Source organism: Balaenoptera acutorostrata, chromosome 21, assembly GCF_949987535.1.
Source record: "Balaenoptera acutorostrata chromosome 21, mBalAcu1.1, whole genome shotgun sequence".
Taxonomy (NCBI): domain Eukaryota; kingdom Metazoa; phylum Chordata; class Mammalia; order Artiodactyla; family Balaenopteridae; genus Balaenoptera; species Balaenoptera acutorostrata.
This window is the reverse complement of record NC_080084.1, coordinates 7,690,439-7,718,068: the sequence shown is the minus strand read 5'-3', so window position 1 is coordinate 7,718,068 and position 27,630 is coordinate 7,690,439. Positions and strand designations below refer to the sequence as shown.

The 27,630-nt window shown below is 43.6% G+C and overlaps 3 protein-coding genes across 8 annotated transcripts in view; 1 reads left to right on the top strand and 2 right to left on the bottom strand.

Moving 5' to 3' along the window:
* Nucleotides 1–82: 82 nt before the first annotated feature.
* Nucleotides 83–7,074, top strand: TM2D2 (TM2 domain containing 2). Of its 3 annotated transcripts, none has more exons than XM_057537324.1 (5): nt 83–419; nt 1,252–1,339; nt 3,028–3,143; nt 4,136–4,376; nt 6,949–7,074. In XM_057537324.1, the coding sequence occupies exons 1-4, from the start codon at nt 193–195 to the stop codon at nt 4,347–4,349; spliced, it is 645 nt and encodes a 214-aa protein (XP_057393307.1). In that variant the 5' UTR covers nt 83–192; the 3' UTR covers nt 4,350–4,376; nt 6,949–7,074. The 3 variants fall into 3 exon arrangements, with proteins under 3 accessions (XP_057393307.1, XP_007178474.1, XP_007178473.1); XM_007178412.2 differs by lacking the exon at nt 6,949–7,074 and adding an exon at nt 6,293–6,505; XM_007178411.2 differs by lacking the exon at nt 6,949–7,074 and having other exon boundaries at nt 4,136–6,505.
* On the bottom strand, nt 6,893–22,426 carry HTRA4 (HtrA serine peptidase 4). The gene is given in 13 exon segments (XM_028165514.2): nt 6,893–7,044; nt 7,047–7,096; nt 10,180–10,275; nt 10,685–10,778; nt 11,267–11,351; nt 19,108–19,140; nt 19,514–19,536; nt 19,539–19,707; nt 20,533–20,737; nt 21,471–21,516; nt 21,519–21,569; nt 21,946–22,210; nt 22,213–22,426. Coding segments are annotated over 13 exon segments (1,365 nt in total). The 5' UTR covers nt 22,348–22,426; the 3' UTR covers nt 6,893–6,931.
* Nucleotides 22,427–23,532: 1,106 nt separating this feature from the next.
* Nucleotides 23,533–27,630, bottom strand: part of PLEKHA2 (pleckstrin homology domain containing A2) — a 56,174-nt gene continuing 52,076 nt past the window's right edge. For all 4 annotated transcript variants that reach the window (XM_057537145.1, XM_057537146.1, XM_057537148.1 and 1 more), the window contains exons 11-12: nt 26,987–27,064; nt 23,533–26,549 (exon numbers count right to left, since the gene is read on the bottom strand). In XM_057537145.1, the coding sequence (XP_057393128.1) occupies nt 26,187–26,549; nt 26,987–27,064 (441 nt within the window). In that variant the 3' untranslated portion in view covers nt 23,533–26,186. The remainder of the gene's footprint in view (nt 26,550–26,986; nt 27,065–27,630) is intronic.

Here is a 27,630-nt window from a genome sequence, read left to right as displayed (position 1 = left end):
CAGCCCCGCCTCCTGCGCAGCCTCTTCTTATTAGCTGTCGGGGTCGGGCGGAGCGTCGAGCTGCTCTCCCATTGGCTGTTTGGCGGCGAGGAGCGGGGCTACGCGGAGAGGCCTGACCAGGCAGGGCTTGGGTCGGCGGTGCCGGCTGGGGTTTGAGGTTGAGCCTGGGACTCCGCCACTGGGCCCGGGAAGATGGTGCTGGGTGGTTGCCCGGTGAGTTACCTACTTCTCTGCGGCCAGGCGGCTTTGTTGATGGGGAATCTCCTGCTGCTGCATTGTGTCTCTCGGAGCCACTCGCACAACACTACCGCCGAGCCCGAGCCCACATCCGCTGGCGCCGCCCACCCGGAGGGCTCCACCGGCTCCGCGAGCTGGGAATATGGCGACCCCCACTCTCCAGTCATCCTTTGCTCTTACCTGTAAGCTACGCAGTCGTCGAGGCGGGTGGAGATGGAGATGGGGCCTGGGACATATGGGTGTTATGCAGGGGAGAGGGAGGGAGGGAGGCAGGCTGCTTTTTCCCCCCAGACCCTCTCCACCTGAGGACCTGATAGTCAACACGCGGGAAGTAAATATCGTGACAGGTTTCTCACTCGTCTCTCATGCAGGGGAAAACCCTGTGTGTCGGTGGCAGATCCTTTGGGATCCCCAAAGAGGAGAACTAGGGAGGAGTGACATCATATAGCCTCCGGAAGAAGTGTACGGGTTGTGCCTTCTCTGTCCTGCTCCCTTTAACCTAAGGAGAAACCATCGTAGGTGCTGCTACTGAGTGGGGCACAATTGGAGTAAATTATTTGTACCTACAAGGCACTTCCTTACAAAAAAAAAAAAAAAAAAAGAATATCCTTACTGTTGCAGAGCCAAGTCAAAATTTTTAACATCTCTTTTAAGTCAAATAAGAAAAGGCGTTTGGGAAATGCAAAGAGGGCTGGGAATCCTTCGGCTTCAATTTTGCCCTCATACCTTGTGGCTGTTTGCCTAGGAAGAGATGAAGCCATGGCAGAGGTAGAATCCGTGTAGAAATAGGACCAGAAACACGCTCCTGGCACAACCAAAGGGTCATTTGGATGGCTGTTTGACCGGCTGTGCTTCAGCCTAACTGACAGCACTTCTTGTCTTTGGGAAGAGTCAGAATGAAATTAACCCCCAGAAACTTAAATTTCTCTTGCCTGTTTTGATTATATACATGTAAACAGCCATTTGCAAAACCTTAATGATGATGACAATGATGCTTTTACTGGTGATTTACAGACCCGATGAATTTATAGAATGTGAAGACCCAGTGGATCATGTTGGAAATGCAACGGCATCCCAGGAACTCGGTTATGGTTGTCTCAAGGTGGGTTTTTGTTTTGTTTTGTGAGCAAACTCTTCCATAGAGAAATAGTACTGGCTAAATGCTGTTACAGAAAAGTATAAGGGGCATGAAGTTACCTTTTTGTAAAATTCATTGGAATGACTGTTACTGGAAATTTACAGCATGGCTAGGGTCAGTGGCTGAACAAGACATTTAGTTTCCTCAGGAAGAAGCAGTCTCTGTGCCAAAACTACCCAGGTGCAAAGACCAACCTGTCTTTGGTTCCTTTGGCCATTGAGATTGACAGATTTGGAACTCAAATATCACCCCTGACAGTCCTTCAAGGTATGTACTTTCCCGAAAGAGCAAAAGAAAGGTTTAGGCAGTTTCTAAAACTGATGATGGATTGAGCAGTATCTTTGTTACACATGCATTTGGGGCAAAGATCCTCTTGCCAGTGACCTTTCTTTTCGCCACACAAGCAGTTTCCACTGTGTCCTTAGGAAATAGGTAGGGTCTATCAGTATATGTCTTTGTAGGAGGTTATAGCATTCAGGAGAAGCCTTTGATAACAGTGGCCTCTTGGAATGGAAAGAAGCCATTCAGTTCCATTAATAATATCCCTAAAGCTGGATGCATGCTTCCTAGTCAGTCTCCCCAAAACCAGTGAAGTTCACATACTTCCTCCCCACTGTGGACTCACCATTATGTTATATCATGCTACATAATGCAAGTCAAGACAGAGTCAGCTATAAGAGAATTATGGAAAATATTCTTTGTGCTAAATCAGACACACAGGAATAAACCTGAAAGTAATAAGGCCAAAAAGGCCACTCTTACTGCAGTCATGTGTAAAGAAATATTTTCAATACAATGAGATTTTGTTCTATGGGTAATTATTGATAAAAGTTTGAGTGAGTATATTGTATAGAGATCACTTACTTTTACCCATTTTCATTAAACACTGTGTTGATCCTGTCAAGGTGCTCGGACTGTCACTTCCCCCAGAAGTCCTGGAGGACTGTCAACATTCAGGCACCCGTGTCCTGGGGGAGGACCCACCCCTTCCCTTTGAGGAATGTTCCAGCAAAAGCAGTAGTGAAGCACTTAATAAGGTGCCAGTGGAGAATGTACAGCTGTGTTTTCTGTGCAAGCATTCAGTTACACAAAGGGTCAGAGGTCCTGTTCTGAAATTTTTTGCTGGAATTAAAACTTATACTATAGATGTATTACAGACATCTGAAAATCACAGTTTCGTGACCGAGGTGAAGTCCTGAGTTAGTTGCTATTCTGAGTTCTTTCCTAATGATGTTCATTTATAATATGTATAAAACAGACCTCAACTACACATTGACTTTTTAAATACCCTTCCCCAAATGTTCAGTAATGTGCTCTTTTTTTCCCGTAAATACAGGATAAAGCATTGTGTCTATTCTAAATGGCATTTAATGAAACTGATTATAAACTTTTGTATTATATTATTAAAGAAGGCAGTCATAAGGAAAGAAAAAAAAAGAGGAGTTTATTTAAAACAATGTACATTTAGGATGGACTAATGTAAAATCACTTGAAGCATGTCACTGCATTCCTTGCTCTTTAGCATAGCTTTACCTCACCTTTGTTAGAATAATTATTGTCCTGAGTCAGCTTTTACTAATATAAAGATATATTTTGTGTTACTTGCTCTGGTGAGTTTGGTTGGTTGTTTTGTTTTGGTCGTTCTTGCCCAGTTCGGTGGTCAGGCCTACAGTGACGTGGAACACACCTCCGTACAATGCCGTGCCCTGGACGGAATCGAATGTGCCAGTCCTAGGACCTTCCTACGAGAGAATAAACCTTGTATAAAGTAAGTGTGACTCTGAATGGAGCAGTTATTACTTGGATGGAGGTGGAGCTGTTTTGTCATTTCTTGATGTGACTTTTTCTTTTACCGTAAGTGTTAAAGGGGCAACATGATTACTACTGTGCATCCCCTATGGACACCAACAATGTAGTTATAACAGAGGGGACACTGGACAGGAGACCAGAGGCTGTACATTCTAAACGTCTCTTTCACCAACCAGCTAAGGACCTTTGGCCACCCAGAGTCTCTATCCTCTCATCTGAAAAATGAAGGAGTTGGACCAGATGATGTAGCTCCAGAAGTCCTAGGATAGGCATAAATCCTTTGAAAACAGCCTTAGAATTTCAGGAATAAAGATTTTATTACAAAAAGTATGGGCCATTCTCCCTGAAAATCAGGTATTACCTTAAAGAATTAGGGTTATTTCTGTAAACTCCGCTTGAAGGCACAGAATTTACTATACCATTTGCTAATGGAGAGTCTGTGACTGTGTTAAGTGATGCTGTTAGAGCATCTGCAATTGACTGTCATCACAGTACATAAGCCAGAAGACCTTACAAAGAAGTTCCGTTTTTAGGTGCCACAAAACAGCAGAAAAGGAATATGGAGATCAGTATTCATTTAAGGGAAGGTAACACCTCTTTAGAGAACTACATTCAGAACTGCAGCCTCCCTTGGGAAAGGAGCCTGTGTAGGAGGGATGGGGGCCCAGACTCCACGCCTACCAGGATACCTGTCGTGCAAATGTGCTTGATAGTTTCTTGTCCAGTCCAGCTCTGTATTGGTTCCTATAGGTCCTCCATACCTTAGCAAGTACTCTTTTGAGACTCTAGACAAACTAGAGATTTTCCTTTTTGGGGGCGGGGGGTGAAGGGCAGTTAAGAGGTCACAGGGGGACTGCCCCACCATCTTTTCACTTAACGTGAAATTCACTAATCGTTAAGTGTTTTCATTTTCACGTGGTAAACACCTTCCTCTTAATCCCCTTTGCGTAGGTATACCGGACACTACTTCATAACCACTTTGCTCTACTCCTTCTTCCTGGGATGCTTTGGAGTAGATCGTTTCTGTCTGGGACACACTGGAACAGCAGTGGGGAAGCTCTTGACACTTGGAGGACTTGGGATTTGGTGGTTTGTTGACCTTATTTTGCTTATTACTGGAGGGCTGATGCCAAGTGACGGCAGCAATTGGTGCACTGTTTACTAAAAAGAACCGCTACCGTGGCCCAGAGAGGTAAGTCTCCTGAATTCATCTCTACAGGCTCAGAACTCTTCCTTATTATCAGACCTGACCATTGCCTTCCTCTTTGGAGGGAATGGCTTTGGTTAGGAAGGTTTCTTTGGACTGTGGATTTTCAACCCAAACTTTACCTTGCAGACTAGAAATGACAAGCAAACAGTATTGTGGGTATCAAGTTTGCACCTTTCCTCATATACAAAAAATATAAAGGATAGTGATTAACTTATAAGCTGCAGAAGGGTTTCCATATTCTTTATTTCTGTGCAATTGCTGTATAATCAATCCTTTGGAGCAAGTGGACCCAACAGGATAAGCAAAGTGAATATTTTTAGCCTTGTGCCTTTTGTGACCCTGAGTCCTCATGTGGTGGAGATCGGAAGCTGAACCAATGAAAATCTTCAGAAGTAGAAATGGCGATGGATTTTAATACACACTGAAATTCTGACTTTCTGAATTTAAATTGCAGAATAAATGTTGCCACCCTGGAATGCTCGTTTGGGTGTTTTCAGTAGGTAGAGTGAAACTCAAAATTATATTTGTTGTGCTTAAAGCTAAGCATTTGAACTGAGCCTGATAATAAACCCTATTGTTTCATCATTATTATGCCTGAGAGGGAACATATCCAGTACAGTAATTTCCTCATTCCAGTTATGTTTTGGATAGCTGAACATGGCTGAGTTCAGCTATCCTCTTGGCAGACTTTTCCTATCAAAAAAGTAGTATTTACCAGTTTAGAGAGCCCATGTTGTAGACTAGTAAAAAAAAAAAAAAAAGATTTCATACAAGTAACTGTAAATCTATTCTTCATGATTAGGTAAGATAATATGAGGGGCCTCAGGCCCCTGGAAAGAAAAGCAGACTCTTCCTTAAAGGATATTACTACTGAGTGCTGGGTAGAGTTAGGATGTGATCTGGGGGGCAAAGAGAAACTGAACACATTCTGTCAAAATAAGCATGGTACCAAAATCTGTCAGTGTGGGCTATAGCAATCAGTCATAGGGAAAGAGACAGCCAAGGTTTCGAGTTCCCAAATCACTGGGAATAAAAGAAAATGTTCTGAATTATAAGTGGTTTTTAAAACTTAGTTCCCATCCCTTGCAATCTGAGTTGAAAAGGATATAAGGCAAAAATATAAAGTAAAAATGGGGTTTGTAAGGTAAATCAAACTAAGAGCCTGCTATTTGGGCAACTTATAAATTCTAGAAACAATCAAGGTAGAACTGCTCAAAGTCAAGTCTCATAATAATTGACATAAAGACCAAGAATCCCAGTTAAAATAACTCTGAATATGCTCTATCATTATGAAGTTTTCCTAAGAGTTTCAGCTTTATTATCTCTGATTAATATGACCACTGTTCTTACAGTATTAAATGGTGGAAATTATGTAAAAGTTAAAACAGATTATTCTATTTTGTCCTGAAAGTTATGTACCACGTTGACCTTAACCTTCTTTATAACAGTAATAATTGATAGATTCTTATTTATAAACTCTACACTCTAAGGCAGTATATTTTAAATTGTAGCGGGTCATGAAGAAACTGGACCTTCTCCCCAGAAAAATGCACAGAAACATAAAATTTTGCATAGAACTTAAGAGGGTTCAAGGATGCCCCCTTTTAAAAAGGAAAAAAAAAAACTTCTAAGAAAAATCTGGAAGACAAACTAAAATTGAAATCTTACCCCAAATAAGATACTACTTTAAAACCACAAATCCTGCTTCATCTCACCAAAAAAAAAAAAAAAAATCTCCTTAAGGATAGTCACAAACCCCATCAAGAGCTATTTTCCTTTAAAAATAAAAAACTGTGGCAGCTTTCAGACTCAAAATCATTAATCATTAGTGTTTCCAGGAGGAGGAGCTTGGGTAAAGAGGTAAAAGTCTGTAAGTTATTAAATTTTGTATTTTATAGAAGAAGCCCTTCTCACAGAAAAGGTGATGAGGACCAAAGTTGTTTCCACTGCTAGGTGACAGCCTGAGAATCTTTACATTCCTCTGTGACGATCCACATTTGTCAGTTTCAGTGTGGCTTCTAGGTGATGCCCATCCTCTGTATTCACAAACCCTGGCCAAATGTGATAACAACCTGAAAAACTACTTGAATAAAGGAATATTTTGAAAAGTGTGATTTCCTTTACACTCTGGATTCCGTTTGTTTCTTAATATTTGGTAGACAGATATATTTGTTTGTGTATGTTTGTGTTATATCCAGTTTGTGGCTATAGAGAAGTTTTTAAATACTGAAGTGTCCTTCTTGTCAAGGTTAAACTAGAAACTCGGCCTGTTTTCAGTTGTTTCCTGTCTTTAAATAAAATTTTATCAGCTCCCCACTTGCTTGCTTCTTCCACTTGCCTTAGGAATGCTTCTTAGCAGCAGTTACAACACCCCCAACCTAATGGTTCCGGAGTGTGTGTATGTGTGTTTTAAAGCATTCACTTTCCTTTATGAGAAAGAGATCCTGAAACCCCTCGCCACCTTTCGCACATCTCCAATACAAACCAGGTAGTAAAGCTTTGGTTTTGTTAGATCATTTCTTTTTAAAGCAAGACACTTAATTGGTTGTTTCAGGTGTGACTGTCAGGATCAACAGTTGACTTCTCCGACGAACCAGGATAGAAAGGGAATCATTGGCCTTAACAGCTTCAATCACGTCGGTTGTCGTGTGACAGGTTGTCCGTTTATGCTGACTATTACATCACGGTCTCTCAACCCAGAGCTGGGAGGGGAGAAGAAAGGACCATGAAACTGTAAGAGTTTTACTTATCCCCATCTAGAATTTAATGTCTGTCTCTTAAGGCACTACCCTTTTGCTGGCATTAAACATACAAACCAGGAAACCAGAAATAGCCTCCATCCTTCCGAATGTGAGGCCTGCTCTAATATATTCTGCAAAATCACTGGAGGGCAACAACCCTATTTGCCTTTCCAAAACTAATATTCTACCAGAATCATGTGTAAGAAGTTTGCTCCTCCCATATATGAGATTTGGTTTGCAATAGGGAGTTGAGCTTTTCATTTCTGTTAATCCCTGACCTCACTTAACCTGAAGCATACACTCGGCCTTACCGACAAACGTGAAAAGCCCAAGCGATATATATTTTTCCAGACAGTTGCACTCTAATCAGTTTGATGTTGACAGCCCACTTACTTGCCCCATCTTCACCCACAGTTTATGGACCTGGAGGGTATGCTGAGCTGCACTATAGAAGCAGCTTCCAGTAAGTCAAAAACCAGTCACCAAGGTCTAAATATTTAAGGCTCTGGTTCTAGGCTCCTTTTCCTCAAAGTTGTGATTATATTCAGCCTCCAACATACTTGCTTCATGTAGAATATATATTCTAGAAACAAAAACCAGCTCCAAATACAAAACACTAGAATAAATATATAGCCATGCTGATGATGTGTCTTAAAGTCAAAAATAGCCTGGAAGTCAAATTAAATGACTGCAGGAGACACCATTTATGAGAAATGGGGGGAATTCCCTGGTGGTCCAGTGGTGAGGACTCAGTGCTCCCACTACCAGGGGCCCGGGTTCGATCCCTGGTCAGGGAACTAAGATCTCACAAGCCGTGAGGTGCAGCCAAAAAAAAAAAAGAGAGAGAGAAACTGGAAGCTGGGAAGCCCAGGGAAGAATGATCATGTGGGAAGATTACCAAGGTATGTAGAGTTTATTTTTTAAAAGAAAGAAAATTTAAAGGAAGAGGATGTGAAGTTGGAGTGTAGAACTAAAAGCAGGGAAAGCCTCAAGAACCAGGACAGCTCAGGGGAATGCCTGGGACAGTACATAAAGAAAGAACTTAATTCATGAAAGTTCTGTGAGAAAGAAACCTGCAAAGTATTACTGAATGCAAACTATGCACCAAATATGAGGAAGTGGGGCTCAGGCAGGATAAAAGACCTTTTCCGTGTCCCACGGCTTGTAAGAGGCTAAAGTAGGATTTCATCCTGGATCTCTCAGACTTGAAAACCCATCTTCTTGCCAATCACTCTGCCTCTCAGAAACAAGAAAAGTAGCCACAAGAGCAGGATAATACAGGGGCTAAGCTACGGTGTACATCCCTGCCGTCTGACTTACCGTGTAACTGTCAAGGTAATTAACCTCTCTGCACCACAGCTGCTGCCTCCGTAAAATAACACCTATATCCCAGAATTACTGGGGGCTCGAACAAGTACGTAAGATGCTTTAAATGATGCCTGACATAGTAAGTGGTTGATAAATGCCAGCTGTTATTACTGGAATTATTGTCATTATTCTTAGGTATAAGTGGGTGACGCCAGAATGATTTGCGGTTTATCAGGGACTTCAAGCAAGCAGTAATTCCCACATTTTAATGTGCATCTGAATCCCCTGAAGATCTTGTTTAAAAAGCAGATTCTGATTTTTTTTGAACTTTTTATTTTATATTGGAGTATGTTGTGTTAGTTTCAGGCATACAGCAAAGTGATTCAGTTACACCTATACACATACCAGTTCTTTTTCAAATTCTTTTTCAGTGGTGCCCCTGTCACTGCATTTCTAAAAAGCTCCAGCTGATGCTATTGCTGCTGGTCTACAGACCACATTTTGAGGAGCAAGGACTTGAAGAGCTGAAAGAGATAGCTTTGGCTTTGAACCAGAAGTTAAAAATAAGTGGGGGGGAGGGGTGGGGGGTGGGCAGGGACCAAGAACGTCTAGAAAAGCCTGTGACGCGTCAAATTTAGTAACAGGAGGCCTAACACTTAGCTCTTCTGAACAGTTAGTACCCTATAGATTCTTCCCCTCTGAAAAGAGTTGCCATAATCTAAGCAGATTGTTGAGCTCTTGAAAAACAAAAACAGTGAGGGAGGGATATGCAAGAAGTGTAAGAGAGAGACCGGGAGAATATTTGTAGGCCAAGTCAGCCTGTCTCTCAGTAGTTACTATAAATGTCTCAAAACGTCTCTAGCCTTTGCTTTATTTACTATATGTACTTGTTTGTTTGTTTGTTTAGTGCTGGCCTCTGATGCTGTCATCCAGAATTCAAAGAAAAAAAATGTTTTAAAGTACCTAAAATAGGTTCTTAAACTCCTAACCCCCTGGATTCTTCTGATTCTTAATAAGTAAGGTAGCAAAAGAGTAGATTTGGGAATTCCTAGCAAAATTAAACTTATGTCGTGAACTCATATCATGAATTCTTGGGCTGCAGAGAACCATCCCTTTCAAAAAAAGAAAAGCCGGGGGAGCCCTCACTAGTACACTCAGCACTGTCCAATAGAAATGTAAGGCAAGCCACATATATAATTTAAAATGTTCTGGTAGCCACATTCAAAAAATTTTTAATTTTTAAACTTTTTAAAATTTTTAAACAGATGAAACTAATATATAATATAAAATATATTTTAATAATATCTTACTTTATATCTAAAATATCATTTAACATGTCATAGTTTAATAATTATTAATACATATTTTATGCTCTGTTCTAAGTCTTTGAAATCCTCTAGAAACAGCACACACCCAATATGCTGCTATACGATGATAATCTCTTACACAATGCAGTTATTAAAGTGAAACGCAGTCTCCCCAAAACAAAAAAAGTGTGTTTCAGGGGAAAATATTTTACATTGCTTCTGGGTTTTTGTATTTAAATCAATTAAAGTTAAATAAAATTTAAAATGCAGTTCCTCAGTCACACCAGCCACCCCTCAGGTAGGTGTTCAATAGCCTCACGGCAGGCAGGGCCCACCATATCAGGGCAAGTCTAGATCCCACACACATTTACCACGGGGCACACCTAGTGAGAACAGAGGAGGATGGTCAGAGGCCCGAGCTGCTCTTACCTTTCAGCAGCTGTTCCTTGAATCATCTCATATACAAACACTCCAGAGGTCACATCAGGGAAATCTGGATCTTGCCTTTTCATTTCCTGAAGCAGGCTAAGAAAAGTCAGAAGAGTTTTCCCATGAGGTTAGGAAGCACAGTGAATTAGTCTCCTGAGCCCTGGACAACCCTCCAGCTGTCGGTGGGGACTCTCTCTGCTCTGCTCAAGGCTCACACACATGGGACGAGGATGCCCTCTAGCTGGTCACCGTCATTCTTCCCCAGGGGTGGGTGGTCTGATTCTCTGTGCCGAAGCCTAGACCCATTGGACACAGTGAAAGAAACCACGGAAAAGTACAGTGCGTGCTGTGCTGCAGATGCAGTCACCTACCCTGTGACAAGTAGGGCCTGCGGTCACGAGAGGAGCCAGCCGCTGTCCAAATGCTTTACCTTCCCCGTTCAGGCTCTCTACCTATAGCTTGTGCTTCTGAAAAACAACCCAGACATGGTCACACCCGCGCTTACTTCATAGTGAGGGACAGCATGCGCAGACCCAGCTATTTCTTCTGTGAAACAGCCTTTCCTGGAAAGGAGAATTATGACCTGTTACTAACAAAGCCTCCTTTCCTTTTGGCAGACCGAGTCACAGAATATCCTTCCAATGTTAGCTGCCCTTTCAGGCTGCCAGCCAAGACAAACATGCCTCAGAGAACCTTTGTCGCTCACACAGGCCCACCTCCCCACGTCCAGCCCAGGGCTTTCCTTTCCACAATAGTTCCATCCAACTATCTCTGGGTACAGCTCAGGCTGGGTTTTGCACCTAGTCCCCTGGTACTGCTGCCTGGATCACTGTGATCGGAGCTCAGTACCGGTGACTCTGTTTTCTACAGAACTCAAAGGATTGTCTCAGGGACTTCCCTGGCGGTCCAGTGGTTAGGCCTCCACGCTTCCACTGCAGGAGGCGCGGATTCAATCCCTGGTAGCAGAACTAGGATCCCACAAGCCACACAGCATGGCCAAAAAAAGGGATTGTCCTCACCACAGTGGAGCCCTTTGAGGGCTCCTGAAAAGCACGGGAAGGGAAGAAAAAGTCCTAATTCCCCTTACCTTTCTATCGAATGCGATCCAAGGGAATTGCAAAGGAGATTCCTGTGGTCACCTTCAGTGTGTTTATGTCAATCACATCACCATCCTGACAAGGGAGGAGACATCAATTCAGCAGCGCAGTTCTGCAGACTGACAAGCAAAGGAAGGAGAGAAGCTTAGGGTCACTTAGGGTCGAGCAACAGGTGGCATCTTAGCGGACCAAGGCGTGCAAATTCCTGCTGAGGAATTCTGGGTTTTAATGTTGAGCTCTTTTTTTTCTTGACCAAATTACATTGCTTTTCAAAGTGAACCACAGTTTGTATTTTGACACAGATATGAGGGCAAGGAGTGTATGTCTTTCCATTCCTTAAATGAGACTAAAAGTAAACACGGAAAAGGCAAAAAGCTGTTGACTTTCAGCCACACTTCAATGAAACTATTCAGAAGATTCAGCAAATTGACCTTAGGAACAAAGCTCTACTAAACTAAACTTATGAAGTGGGAAATACTTTCCTTTTTGTGCATTTCATCATCCCTTAGCCTTTGTTAGGTAACGGGAAGGATAGAAAAGAGACTTCCGATCACATTAAAATACAGATTATAATTCAGTAGGTCTGGAGTGTGGCTTGAAATCCTGCATTTCATCCCTGCTCTAGTAAACTCATTGTTTACTGGAGAAAAAGCAGGCACAAAAATCACATGCAACGTTAGGAGTAAAGAGGGGCGGAGTCAAGATGGCAGACTAGGAGGATGCGGAATTCGCGTCTCCTCACAACTAGGGCACCAGAGGGGGACCATGCACCGGAGGGGGACCATGGACACCTAAGGGGACGGGAGGAACCCCCATCGACCAGGTAAGATGTGGGCCTTGGGGGAGTGAAGGGGGAGGAGAAGTGGAGGCGGGACAGGACTGGCGCCCCTGAGGGGCCGCTGGGGGAGGGGAGGAGTTCCTACACCCAGCGGGACACACCCACGGTTAGGGGTCCAGCCGCAATGGGGGAGACCCTGGGGGAGACGGTGGGGGAGGGGCGCGGAGGAACGGAAGGGAACGGGGCCAGCACTTTTCCTGTCCTCTTAGGCACGGGGAACCTGCTGGGCCCCCGGGCCTCATCCTCTGCCCTAGGAGCCTCCCTCCTGCCACACAGAGCCCAAGCCCCGCCCCTACACCCCCACCCAGGGCCCCACCTCTACACTCGGAGACCCCCTCTGAGACCCCCCTCCAATGCGCTGGGCCTAAACCCCACCCACACACCCTCACCCAGGGCCCTACCACCAAACTCCTGAACCCCACACTCCAGAGGCCCTCCTTTCCACGTGCTGCCTCTCCCCTTCGCTGCAGGCCCTAAGCAGAAGCCCTGCCCCACGCTTGAATGTCGCCCGCCTAGGCCCCGCCCCATGCCCAAACATCACCTCCCACCCGCCTAATTCCCACCCACCCTAAACCCCGCCCCTGCCGAAGTTCCACCCCCGCCTAAACTCCGCCCCCCATAGCCAAGGCTTTTTTTTTTTTCTTTTTTCTTTTTTCCTCTTTTATATTGGGGTTTTGTTTTACCTTGATTCATTTATATTTTAATTTTTTCTAATAAATCTTTTGGTTTTCTAATTTTATTCTTTATACTTTGTTATTGTTCTCCTTTTCGCTTGTTCCCTTTTTTTTTTCTTTTTTCTGTTGTGGTTTTATTTTACCTTGTTGCAGTTGTTTCAATTATAGTTTTATTTTTCCTAATATATTTTTTGTCTTTCTAATTTTATTTTGTTTTTTATTCTTTGTTATTGTATTGCTCCTTTTTTCTTTTTTTTTTCCTCCCGTGCCACACGGCTTGTGGGATCTTGGTTCCCAGGCTGGGGGTCGGGCCCGAGCTCCTGGTGGTGGGAGCTCTGAGTCCAAACCACTGGACTAACAGAGAACCTCAGACCCCAGGGAATATTAATCGGAGTGAGGCCTCCTGGAGGTCCTCATCTCAGCTCTAAGACCCGGCTCTATCCAACTGCCTGCAAACCCCAGTGCTGGACACCTCAGGCCAAACAACCAGTAAGACAGGAATACAGCCCCACCCATCAAAAAAAAACCAATGATACAACAAAAAAATATGTTACAGACAAAGGAGCAAGGTAAAAACCTATAAGACCAAATAAATGAAGACAAAATAGGTAACCTACCTGAAAAAGAATTCAGAGTAATGATAGGAAAAATGATACAAAATCTCAGAAACAGAATGGAGAAAATACAAGAAACATTTCACAAGGATCTAGAAGAACTAAAGAGCAAACAAACAGTGGTGAGCAACACAATAAATGAAATTAAAAATACTCTAGAAGGAATCAATAGCAGAATAACTGAGGCAGAAGAACACATAAGTGAGCTGGAAGATAAAATGGTAGAAATAACTGCCAGGGAGCAGAATAAAGAAAAAAGAATGAAAAGAATTGAGGACAGTCTCAGAGACCTGAGGGACATTAAACGCACCAACATTCGAATTATAGGGGTCCCAGAAGAAGAAGAGAAAAAGAATGGGTCTGAGAAAATATTTGAAGAGATTATAGTCAAAAACTTCCCTAATATGGGAAAGGAAATAGTCAAGTCCAGGAAGCGCAGAGAGTCCCATACAGGATAAACCCAAAGAGAAACACACAGAGACACATATTAATCAAACTATCAAAAATTAAATACAAAGAAAAAATATTAAGAGCAGCAAGGGAAAAGCAACAAATAACATACAAGGGAATACCCATAAGGTTAAGAGCTGATCTTTCAGCAGAAACTCTGCAAGCCAGAAGGGAGTGGCAGGACATATTTAAAGTGATGAAGGGAAAACCTACAGCCAAGCTTACTCTACCCAGCAAGGATCTCATTCAGATTTGATGGAGAAATCAAAAGCTTTACAGAAAATCAAAAGTTCAGAGAATTCAGCGCCACCAAACCAGCTTTAAAACAAATGCTAACGGAACTTCTCTAAGGGGGAAACACATGAGAAGAAAAAGACCCACAAAAACAAACCCAAATCAATTAAGAAAATGGTAATAGGAACATACATATCAATAATCACTTTGAATGTAAATGGATTAAATGCTCCAACCAAAAAACATAGACTGGCTGAATGCATACAAAAACAAGACCCTTATAAATGCTGTCTACAAGAGACCCACTTCAGACCTAGGGACACATACAGACTGAAAATGAGGGGATGGAAAAAGATATTCCTTGCAAATGGAAATCACAAGAAAGCTGGAGTAGCAATACTCATATTAGAATAAATAGGCTTTAAAATAAAGACTGTTATAAGAGATAAGGAAGGACACTATATAATGATCAAGAGACTGATCCAAGAAGAAAACATAACAATTATAAATATTTATGCACCCAACATAGGAGCACCTCAATACATAAGGCAAATGCTAACAGCCATAAAAGGAGAAATCGACAGTAACACAATAATAGTGGGGGACTTTAACACCCTACTTACACCAATAGACAGATCATCCAGACAGAAAATAAATAAGGAAACACAAGCTTTAAATGACACAATAGAACAGAAAGACTTAATTGATATTTTTAGGACATTCCACCCAAAAGAGGAAGAATACAGTTTCTTCTCAAGTGCACGTGGAATGTTCTCCAGTCACATTTTGGGTCACAAATCAAACCTTGGAAAACTTAAGAAAATTGAAATCATATCAAGCATCTTTTCCGAACACAATGCTATGAGATTAGAAATCAATTACAGGGAAAAAAACAGTAAAAAACACAAATACATGAGGGCTAAACAGTGTGTTGCTAAATAACCAAGAGATCACTGAAGAAATCAAAGAGGAAATCAAAAAATACCTAGAAACAAATGACAATGAAAACACACAATGACCCAAAACCTATGGGATGCAGCAAAAGCAGTTCTAAGAGGGAAGTTTATAGTAATACAGTCCTATCTCAGGAAACAAGAAACATCTCAAATAAACAACCTAACCTTACACCTAAAGCAATGAGAGAAAGAAGAACAAAAAAACCGCAAAGTCAGCAGAAGGAAAGAAATATAAAGATAAGATCAGAAATAAATAAAAAAGAAGTGAAGGAAACAATAACAAAGATCAATAAAACTAAAAGCTGGTGTTTTGAGAAGATAAACAAAATTGATAAACCATTAGCCAGACTCATCAAGAAAAAAATGGAGAAGACTCAAATCAATAGAATTAGAAATGAAAAAGGAGAAGTAACAACTGACACTGCAGAAATACAAAGGATCATGAGAGATTACTACAAGCAGCTATATGCCAATAAAATGGACAACCTGGAAGAAATGGACAAATTCTGAGAAAAGTACAACCTTCTGAGACTGAACCAGAAAGAAATAGAAAATATAAACAGACCAATAACAAGCACTGAAAATGAGACTGCAATTTAAAATCTTCCAACAAACAAAAGCCCAGGACCAGATGGCTTCACAGGCAAATTCTATCAAACATTTAGAGAAGAGATAACACCTATCCTTCTGAAACTCTTCCAAAATATAACAGAGGGAGGAACACTCCCCAACTCATTCTACGAGGCCACCATCACCCTGATACCAAAACCAGACAAAGATGTCACAAAAAAGGAAACTACAGACCAATATCACTGATGAACATAGATGCAAAAATCCTCAACAAAATACTAGCAAACAGAATCCTACAGCATATTAAAAGGATCATACACCATGATTAAATGGGATTTATCCCAGAATGCAAGGATTCTCCAATATATGCAAATCAATGTGATACACCATATTAACAAATTAAAGAATAAAAACCATATATCACCTCAATAGATGCAGAAAAAGCTTTTGACACAATTCAACACCCATTTATGATAAAAACTCTCCAGAAAGTGGGCATAGAGGAACCTACCTCAACATAATAAAAGCCATATATGACAAACCCACAGCAAACATCATTCTCAATGGTGAAAAACTGAAAGCATTTCCTTTAAGATCAGACACAAGACAAGGTTGCCCACTCTCACCACTGTTATTCAGCATAGTGTTGGAAGTCCTAGCCACAGCAATCAGAGAAGAAAAAGAAATAAAAGGAATACAAATTGGGAAAGAAGAAGTAAAACTGTCACTGTCTGCCGATGACATGATACTAAACATAGAAAATCCTAAAGATGCCACCAAAAAACTACTAGAACTAATCAATGAATTTGGTAAGGTTGCAGGATACAAAATTAATGCACAGAAATCTCTTGCATTCCTATACACTAACAACGAAAGATCAGAAAGACAAATTAAGGAAACAATCCCATTTACCATCACAACAAAAAGAATAAAATACCTAGGAATAAACCTACCTAAGGAGGCAAAAGACCGGTACTCAGAAAACTATAAAACACTGATGAAAGAAATCAAAGATAACATAAACAGATGGAGAGATACCATGCTCCTGGATTGGAAGAATCAATATTGTGAAAATGACTATACTACCCAAAGCAATCTACAGGTTCAATGCAATCCCTATCAAATTACCAATGGCATTTTTCACAGAACTAGAACAAGAAATTTTACAATCTGTATGGAAACACAAAAGACCCTGAATAGCCAAAGCAATCTTGAGAAACAAAAACGGAGCTGGAGGAATCAGGCTCCCTGACTTCAGACTCTACTACAAAGCTACAGTAATCAAGACAGTATGGTACTGGCACAACAACAGAAATATAGATCAATGGAACAGGATAGAAAGCCCAGAGATAAACCCACGCACATATGGTCACCTTATCTTTGACAAAGGAAGCAAGAATATAAAAATGGAGAAAAGACAGCCCCTTCAATAAGTGGTGCTGGGAAAAATGGACAGCCTCATGGAAAAGAATGAAATTAGAACACACCCTAACACCATACACAAAAATAAACTCAAAATGGATTAAACACCTAAATGTAAGGCCAGACACTATAAAACTGTTAGAGGAAAACACAGGCAGAACACTCTATGACATAAATCACAGCAAGATCCTTTTTGACCCACCTCCTAGAGTAAGGGAAATAAAAACAAAAATAAACAAATGGGACCTAATGAAATTTGCCCAGCAAAGGAAACCATAAACAAGACGAAAAGACAACCCTCAAAATGGGAGAAACTATTTGCAAATGAAGCAACTGACAGAGGATTAATCTCCAAAATATACAAGCAGCTCATGCAGCTCAATATCACAAAAACAAACAACCCAGTCCAAAAATGAGCAGATGACCTAAATAGACATTTCTCCAAAGAAGATATACAGATGGCCAACAAATGCATGAAAAGAGGCTCAACATCACTAATCATTAGAGAAATGCAAATCAAAACTACAATGAGGTATCACCTCACACCGGTCAGAATGGCCATCATCAAAAAATCTACAAACAATAAATGCTGGAGAGGGTGTGGAGAAAAGGGAACCCTCCTGCACTGTTGGTGGGAATGTAAATTGATAGAGCCACTATGGCGAACAGTATGGAAGTTCCTTAACAAACTAAAAATAGAACTACCATATGACCCAGCAATCCCACTACTGGGCATATACTCTGAGAAAACAATAATTCAAAAAGAGACATGTACCAAAATGTTCATTGCAGCTCTATTTACAATAGCCAGGACATGGAAGCAACCTAAATGTCCATCGACAGATGAATGGATAAAGAAGATGTGGCACATATATACAATGGAATATTACTCAGCCATAAGGAGAAACGAAATTGAGTTATTTGTAGTGAGGTGGTTGGACCTAGAATCTGTCATACAGAGTGAACTAAGTCAGAAAGAAGAAAAACAAATACTGTATGCTAACACATATATATGGAATCCAAAAAAAATGGAATTTAAAAAAGCAGTACTAATGAACCTAGTGGCAGGGCAGGAATACAGACACAGATGTAGAGAACAGACTTGAGGGCATGGGGGGGAAGGGTAAGCTGGGATGAAGTGAGAGAGTGGCATGGACATATATACACTACCAAATGTAAAATGGATGGCTAGTGGGAAGCAGCCGCATAGCACAGGGAGATCAGCTCGGTGCTCTGTGACCACCTAGAGGGGTGGGATAGGGAGGGTGGGAGGGAGACGCAAGAGGGAGGAGATATGGGGATATATGTATACATACAGCTGATTCACTTTGTTATACAGCAGAAACTAACACAACATTGTAAAGCATTGAAACTCCAATGAAGATGTGAAAAAAAAAATATTAGGAGTAAAAAGCGCTCAGTGATTTCACACACAATTCCTCCTCCTACAAGCAAATGTAATATGTGAAGAGAAAGCAGAAACAATCAGCTCAAGGGACTCAGAGAGCATGATCACAGGCCGTGTGTCAAACAGCACTGCTCTCTTGTTGTATCTGAGCAACTAGAAACCCTGGCATTTCCATTAGGGATGTTGAATAAAATTTAAGAATTAAATACATGGCAGAGCAACGGATTGTTGTTGTGGCTTTTTTGTCGTGTCTAAGCAGGTCAATACTAAATTAGCATTTTGGGATGAGACTTAGTTCTTCACATGCAGAAGCAGGGGGTCTTCAAGGATATACACTACATAGTATAGTTGTCATTTGACATAATTTGGGTTTAGTACCCAGGACTTTTGTTAAGTACCCAATGAAAGCAGAAAGCACACTGAAGAGATGTAAGTAGGTGTTAAGGAAACCCTGACGCCCTCGGCTGGAGGAGCTCACACGCCAAGGTGACAAATCCATCGTAGATCTTAAATTTTTCCTAGCCCTTTACTTAAGATGCAATAATAGAAAAGCATCGTACCACAAATCTCTACACAAGAGCGACATCCCAGTCTGCATCATGAAATTTGTCAAGTTTTTGAAAGTTAAGAAGAAGCGTGAAGCAGCAAGGAAAGTGGTCACTTACCAAATTCACCAGAGGCCCCCTGGAATTCCCGTGCTGAAGACAGAATTTGAAAAAGCCATCAGTACTTTTCTCCCAGTCATCTATATATAGTTCCCAAAGAGGTTTACCAAAAACAGCCTGCCCTAGTGAGCCCCTGTTTCCCCAGGGCAGGCAAAGTTGGGCCCCATCATGATCATCTCCAAAGTCAGTGCAGGTGAAGAACAACAGCAAGAGGACCACCACCTCCTACGGCAGCAGTGACCTCTGCGACAGACCCTAGGCGACCATCCAATATCGTAGAGGCCAGTTATCACACCAAACAAAACATCCCTGAAAGGCCAAAGGGAAAAGAAGGCACCGTGAAGTGTTCTTCCCACCGCGTTGCCAGTATCTTATGGGCTGAGGACAGCCTACCCCTGTGACTTACATTAATTATGGCATCCGTCTGGTATAGTCCATGCCTGAATCCTTCAGCCCCAGCTCTTTGCCCTCTCACTGTGTGGTGCTGACAATGCCTGCCGTCACTGTGTTCTGCAGTGAAAACAGGCTACCCAAGACCGCTACGAACTCGCCAGCTCGCAGGTCAGATGGCTTTCCCAGCAGCAATACAGGAAGTCCAGTCTGCACGTGGGTGAGGAGGGACCGGATGGACAAATTAAGAATGGAATCAATCAGCGTTTGTATACAACCCATATATGACACGGTCTCCACCATTTCGGCATCTATAATGCAAGAATCACCCACCCACCTAGTTTCTACAACTGCCTGAGTCTTCCTCCTTACAGTCCAACTACCGCTAAACTCTTACTTGTTGAGATGATAGGGATCATCTCTAAAAATCTAAAATTATTGCCTGTAGAAATTACTATAAGTAAACCGCCAGTGAAGTAACTGATGAACATAAACTGACATTAGCAATTTACTTAGCACCATTCCAGCTCAGAAGTTTACAAAGTTAATAAGCCACGAACAGAAAGGAGGTCACCCAAAGCAGTGCTCCTCCTTAATGTGCATATGAATCTCCCAGTGATCAGTAGACCTGGGTAGGGTCTGAGTTTCTGTATTTCTAAAAAATTCTCAGATGATGTCAATGCTGCTGGGTGCAGACCACACTTTGTATAGCAAGGAACTCAAAGCACGCCTTAGCAGCTTTGAATCCATTACAATCATTTCTGGTGTTCTGAGACAAGCAGAGAAATAAGTTTCCCAGAAGCAGCATCTGTTGAAGAAGGAACTGAAGGAGAAAAAAAGACAGCTGGGTAGTTAATAAAAATTGTTACAGACATACAGACAGGCATGGAAGAAAATAAACAAAAGAAGGAGTGAAGAATAGAAAGAAAGCAAACTAGAAAAAAAAAAAAGTATATGACAGGGAGAAAAGACATGTGGTGGGGTGGGGAAGAAAATATCAGCAAGTTGATGAAAATCCTCGAATCACAGGCTCACATTTGGCTCAGTTTTAATCAGGGCAAGATCCAATTTATGGTCAATGTCATTGACAGTGGCTTCATACTGGACCCCGCTCTGGAGCTCCACCTGGATCCACTGCTGGTTCGTGAGGACGTGGGCACTGGTAACAATAAGCCCATCCTCAGACACTATGAACCCAGAGCCACTGGATGCAGGAATATCCTCACTGCTGAGAGGCGACCTGTCTCAGCAAGACAACAGCATAAGCAGAGGGCGGGCAAAGCAGGGCATCCGCCATAGTCTGGAAGCATGGGAACCTGGCATTTATCAAACATTCTTCCACCACAGTTTCCTCAGACATTTTACTTTTCCCTGTCTGTTTTCATTCTCTCCACATGTAATTAGACTCTGTCTGTGTTCAATGTCCTGGCCATCTCTTGTGAACAGGACTGAGAGCTGATTCCAACTCTCCTTTTCCAGGAAAAGCAGCACCCCTCTGCTTCAAAGACGACTAACCTAATCGTAATACTGGGGGCAAAAGTGGACCTAGTGCCACATTATCCAGCACCCAGGCAGGGAGGGAGTCAGAGAAATCTGGTCCCGGCTTAGGTTCCACTACTAACTGGCCTTGTGACATAGGACAAGTTTCTCTTGCTCTCTGGGTTTGGGATTCCTTACGTGCAAAAGAAGGGACCGGGCAAGATCACCATCAAGGTGCCTTCTGGCTCTTACCTCTGACCTTGAACTTGTCTGAGAGAGAGGAGTAGCCCAGGTTTGGAAGTCAGAATCCTTATGACTCTGCTCTTTGGCTAAACGACCAACAGGCTATGCAACCTCTTTGAGACGTTTGATTTCCTCACCGTGGTTTTCACAACTAAATTGTGCTGGGAGAGTGGTTGCGCGGGGCCTGGAGCAGGGAGGCCCTCGGGAACAGTTAGCCCGGGGAGCTGACGTCCTCCTCCGACCTCCTTTACCCGCGGAACAGCTGTAAGTGGACCACGGACGGGGCCACCATCTCACCACGGCGGCGATGAAGTTGTACTTGCTCCTGAGCCAGCCTGCGCTTCTGGTCCCTGCAAAGAGATGCTCCATTCTTTGGGCGGGGAGGTGGGGGGTGGGGGGACGACCCTCGCTACCTGACCGCATCAGGCATCACCTCTCTCCTCCCTCTCTCTCCTCTTTCCCTCCCCCTCCTCTCTTCACTGCGGTCGCATGAGACCAGACCTCTCACCCCGATTTGAAAATAACTTAAAAGGGAAGACGGCGGCCACCAGCTATGGGGAGGAAATTGGGGAGCAACCACATGGGAACCGGTAACCGGACACCTAAGGAGGGAAGAAAATAGGGAGATAGGAGGCGTTGAATCGCTCTGGCGATGCAGCAGGGAGAACCGCGCGAACGGAACTCGCTCCTGAAGAGGGCGCGGAGAGCGCGCGGCCCTCCGCTCACCTGGGGCTCCACAGTCCCCCTTCCGCACCGGCACGGCCGGGAGCGCGCCACGGAGGCGCGCGGCGCGGTTCTCGGCGCGGAGCGCGCACAGGCTGGGGTAGGTGCGCCCGTCGCCGCCGCACGCGGCCGCCCCCCGCCGCCGAGGAGCCGGGGCGCGAGCGGCGCACGGCCGGCCGAGCGCCCCGCCGCAGGCCTCGCCCTCGGCCGCGGCGCAGACGCGGCAGCCCCCGCGGCGGTCGAGTCCCGGGGCCGTCCCCCGCCGAGCAGGGAGGGCAGCGGCGGGCAGCGCGGCGCGGGCCTGGCCCTCGGGGCCTGGACTCCGCGCCCCGGCGCCGCGGGCAGCGGCAGCCACGGCGGGACGAACGGTCCGAGCCCGGCGGGCCGCAGCACGGGTCTCGTCATCCCGCCCCCTTCCTCCTTGCCTCCCACGTTCCCGAGGACTCTCCTCTGGACCCGCAGCTGCTCTCAGACGAGCAACGCTTTCTCCGGACTGGGGTGCCGCCTCCTTCAGCCCCCGACTTTAAGGGGCAGAACCTGGCAGCCCTCTCCACACACACCCGTTCCCCACCCCGCCCCGCGTCCCGGCCCTTCCCCACCTCGTGAAATTCAGAACACCAAGAACCGGGGCAGACTGACAACTCACCCACCCACGGACAGACGATCCGAGTTAGGAAAACACACACCCTATTTCAGTATTTCACATGGTTTTTATTACAAAACAAGCGACAAAACAGTTTTAGAAAATTATTTTTTGCTACATACGAAGTAGGAGATCGCTTAAAAGGAGAAGCATAAGAGTTTCCATGCACTCAGCTCAGCCTACAGTCAGTGCATTTCACAGCTGAAACATACTGGTTCAAAACACAGAATCATGCTACACCTTGGGGAGCAGTGGGGGAAGGGGTCAAACAGTATGTTTTTTGGCCAAATATTCGCTTTATTCAAACTCTACCGAGCATGAGTGACTGTAATTCACTACTGCAGGCAGTAACAGAGAGAAAACGGGAGTAAGGGGAAAAAGTGACATTGGTAGAAAAGATGTAATAAATCTGTCCATTTCTGACATGTTCAAAGTTTATAAACAAAGCTGATTTGGGAAACTCAGTTTCCAAAACTCTGCTACTTCCTTATGCCTATTTATCTGGTTAACAGTGAAAACAAACATATCAAATCCCACTGCTCAACTACTGAATCTGCCACTTATTTATTGGATCCTTTTAGCCCATATCAGAGCACAGTTACATTCAGGGGGGAAAAAAATAAAACAAAAACAAACCACCTTCTGCTTCAAGTGAACTATGCAGTTGGACTCTCTCATGGGAGCTCAGCATTCTACTCAGAAACAGATGTGTAACTCTGCAATTTTCACCTGAGATCGCTTTACCTGATGGACACCTTAGTACAACTGTCATCTCACAGAATGCAAAAGGCCAAACCACGTTCACCAGCCATCAGCTGACCCTGAGCAAGCAATTCCTTAACTTTCAAGAACAGTGGACAATGATAGTTCACCTATGGGGAGACACCTGAAATTGTTACACACAGTGGGTCAAGACCACGTCAAAAGTCTTATGAAAACAGCACAACTCAGAGAACGTTTTTATTCCACACACACACAAAAAATGCAGTACCTTTTTTGGTTCCTTTTTTAAAAAAAAAACAAAACAAAACAAACAGATTTATTCCAGAGCCTATGCACTTAACTACTAATCGATATTGCATCCCCTCCTTGTTTTTTCCACTTGGTTCCATTTTTCACATTGAAACCAAATGCTTTGGTCGTATATGCACCATCTTTGGCTCACATGAGTAGTGACATTAAAAGGTGTGATGTGAAATTAGCCAGAAGCTAAGAAATATGAACACAAAAGGAATTCTGAAATAAGATTTGGCAATGAGAATGCCTCTAAGCTTCATTGAAGATAATTATATTTATCTGGTGTTGGAACTACATTAACAACGCTCTAACTTGGAATTCCCAAGTATCTGCCAACTAGAATCCTTGTTTCCCCTCTATTATGATAATACAATCTGGATTTATAAGTATGTTTAATTTAATACATTCTCAAAATAAACCTTACTGAATAAGAAACAGATCAGCTTACCATAATGGCCAATTAATTTAGCAGTAGTAATCTAGCAAAGAGTTTATTTAGAAGAGGAAGAAATGGGTAGATTTTCACAACTTAAACACCAAGAGATGACATCTTTCCATGAGTTAGGGAATGTTTACAGAGATCTCAAAAGTTCCTAATTTATCTTTGTTAGTTCCATATCTCCGTGCACTTTCTTTCACCTAGCCAAAGAATTTTCTTGAGGAAAATCTGAAGATGAAACCTGAGACAAAGAACTTTAAGAATTGGGAATGGCTTCTTGAAATCAGGCTACTTGAAGTATGTTGTCACCTTGATCACTCATAAATAAAGAATCTCCAAACCAGGGATTTCTAAGGACAAAAGTATACAGGAGGCTGCAGAAAAGAGGGGAAAAAAAGAGAGAGAGAGAAATCTAGAGTAGATTTCCTTTTTTATACCAGGACCACTAGGGCAAACAATTTAAGTGAAAGTTACCTCCAAAGCAGTACAGTCAAGAAAAGTTCTCAACCTGACACAGACTTCAAGGAAACTACACTGCCCGAAACAAACAGAAGATTTCCCTCAAGCCACTAAGGATTTTCTGATCACAGTCTTCTCTACTCGTTAATTCTTAATTTAAAGACAACATTAACTGATCTAGCTGATAAAGAGTTCTAGATAGAACTGAGTTAAGCTCCCTCCCTTTAGGGAACCTTGGTAGCAGTTCACCACATAAGCTGGACAGATAATTTCTCCCAGGGACCCTGGAAATAGGATCTCTTGTCAAATGGAAGAAGGTACATCCTAAAATACGGGATGGGAAATACAATCTATGCTCTTCTACCTGGGAAATCTCTAACCAGCAATGCATAGCCTCTAAAGCAATGTTTCTCTGCACAGTTTCTATTTTATTACAGATATAAATATCTCTCAAGATTATCTTTGTTATCTCCTCACTGTTAAGTACGTAGAACCTCGTCAGACGACAAGATTTCATCATGCAAGTACAGACACGAGGCATCATCCAAAGGGCAACACAAAGATCAGAAAGAAAGCAAATCTGCCAAGGTATACAATATACAGCACTTAAAATTAGACTACTATCGGCCCATGAAAGAAGAGCTGAGAGGCAAGGACCCAAGATAATCTGTGTTTGCGAAAAGAGACCTTTTCTTCTGTCTGGAAAACATGGATCAAAAATTTTTAGCTGGATGAACTAAACTCCATCTCTTCCCGGCACCTGCTTTAAAGCAACTCTCAAACTCTAAAATACAGATTTGATGTATCACACAAGTGAATTATCATACACTCATCAACCCTTCACACATTCCAAGTAACGCCATATCAAGGGCAATGTCTGTTCTGTTCTCAGCACTGAACACTGATAAACCCATCCTAAGGGCCTGACACAGCAACAGGGTGGGCAGGTCTGTCTCTCACGGGGACAGTATTTGGGGTCAAAGAACATCTCAAAGAGAACAGAGTAATTCCCAAAACTGGCTGATGCACTGGGGATGGGAGTGCGTTCTCCCATTCCTTACAAGAGGTCCCTATTTCTTCCCCGATGGAGGTCCCCTGGGGGAGGGGGGAATCTGCCCTGGTCGACATTCAGGGCCCCCCCCCAGCACCCAGATTTTAACACCTTCCCTCAGAAAGTATCCCGGCCAAGCTGGAGCCTGGGTGTCCCCCACCGCTTCCCCCAGTTTCAGCTGGGTTAGTTCCCACCCTCCTACTTCACAGTCAAACTTCAGCCAATGAACAGGAATAGGATAAAACCAGATGACTGGCCTCAAGGTTCTGCGCCCGGCCTGAAAACAAAGGGAAGAAACTAATAAGACAAGGACAAGGAACTAAAACTTGGTTAGGGATGAAATTGGACTTCCAACCTCCTCTCACCAGGTGGACCATGGAAGAGTCAAAGTAAGAGGCACCCCGCTCTCCACTGAGCAAGCCTACAGGTCTAACCTAGTGACTTTCCCGAATTAAAAACACTGCATTGATTTTTAAAAAAAAAAAAAAAAAAACCAGCTGATGCTCCCCTCCCCCAAGAGAGCTCCACAGGGATGTGAGTGCCAGGAAGGCCTCTGACTGTCCTCCAGCAGGACACTGAGTCACGGCCCCTTGGACGTCTGAGTCCTCCCCCTCCCTCCTGGGCACTGCGCCTCATCACACATCAGAGGTCCGTATGTTTTCATCATCGAGGTTGAACACAAACGGCTTCTCCTTGGGGTGCTGGGGCTCCGATCTGTGCCTTATCCGGGAGCTGGGCAGCACCCCAGAAGTACTGCTCTCCCCAAGTCGAGGCATGAACAAAGAGTCCTCAGGAGTCTCTTCAGTGGGAAGCAGCTTTTCCCCAGCCTGGGGGACAGGTGTCCAGGGCTGCCAGGAGGAAGCCACGGAGGGGGCTTTGCAGAGGGCCCTTCTCTCCTCCAGAGGCGGCCGCCCTCTGCACAAGACAGAGTTGGGCCCCCCTGAGAGGCTGGAGCTTCCAGAGCGGGTCAAAGAAATGGATCGAGAAAAGGACATTTCCTACAAAAATAAAAGGCGGGAAAAAAAGGAAAGTAAGAGTTTTCCTGACAATGTTTATCCCAAGGTCCCAGGAAGAGGACCCCCTCCAGGATCACCACCTCACAGGCCCAGAGACACACGTCTACAGAAATTAAATATGGCCAGCAGCATTCACCCCAGAAGTGTCAAGGTCTGCCTGGCAGGGAGATGTGCAGGACACATCAGAAGCTCTGGTTCTCTATCCAACCCTACCTCACCTCCTCCAACTACTGAAAAAAACAAAAAAATAAAAATTTGTACCCAAACCAGTCAAAAGAGAAAAACAAGCAAGACAGCCCGGGGCTTCAGCTGCATCTGGGCACCGGTCTGCTTCCCCACATCACCAAATAAAACCCACCCACTCGGGACAACTCATCACGATGTTGACAGTGACCGTGGACAGGAAGGAAGTGACTTACTCTGGGGTGGCACTTGAGGGCCTGGACAGCTGCCCCGATCTCCTTAATCCAGCTGTGCATGTCTTCTGGACTGTCTGCCTGCAAAACACCCACCACACTTACAGAGACACGTCTGGCGCTGTGATTTCAGCTTTCACGCCTGTGACTGAATTCTAAGTTCATAAAATCACACCATTGGAGCTGGAAGGGATCTCAGAGACCATCCAGGCCAGTGGCTTTCAGACTTCTGAGGACATTTTTTTCCCCAGCAAAATCATATTTGTCACCCCATAAATAAAAGGGCTCAAAGTGGGGCAGAGGTCGTGACAGAGGGAGAGAGCTTAGAGGCCCATCCCTACTGAAGTCCCTCACCCGCTCTGGAACACAATCAGCCTGGCCTCACCCCCTGTTTTACAGAAAAGGAAAATGAAGCCCAGAAAGCCAGAGCCCAAGGTTTAGGGCTGGTCTAGATTCCAGTTCTCCTGACACCCAATGCAGTCATCCTTCTACCACAGCTATCCCAACAAATGATCCCACTTTCAGCTCCAGTTCCATTAAAACCAAATCCTCTGCAAATCCTCCCAGACAGGTGGTTTCTCCAGGAACAGGGCTTCTCGCAAAGCACAAGTGATCTGGGTCTGTCCTGAGTCCCATCCAGGCCTCAA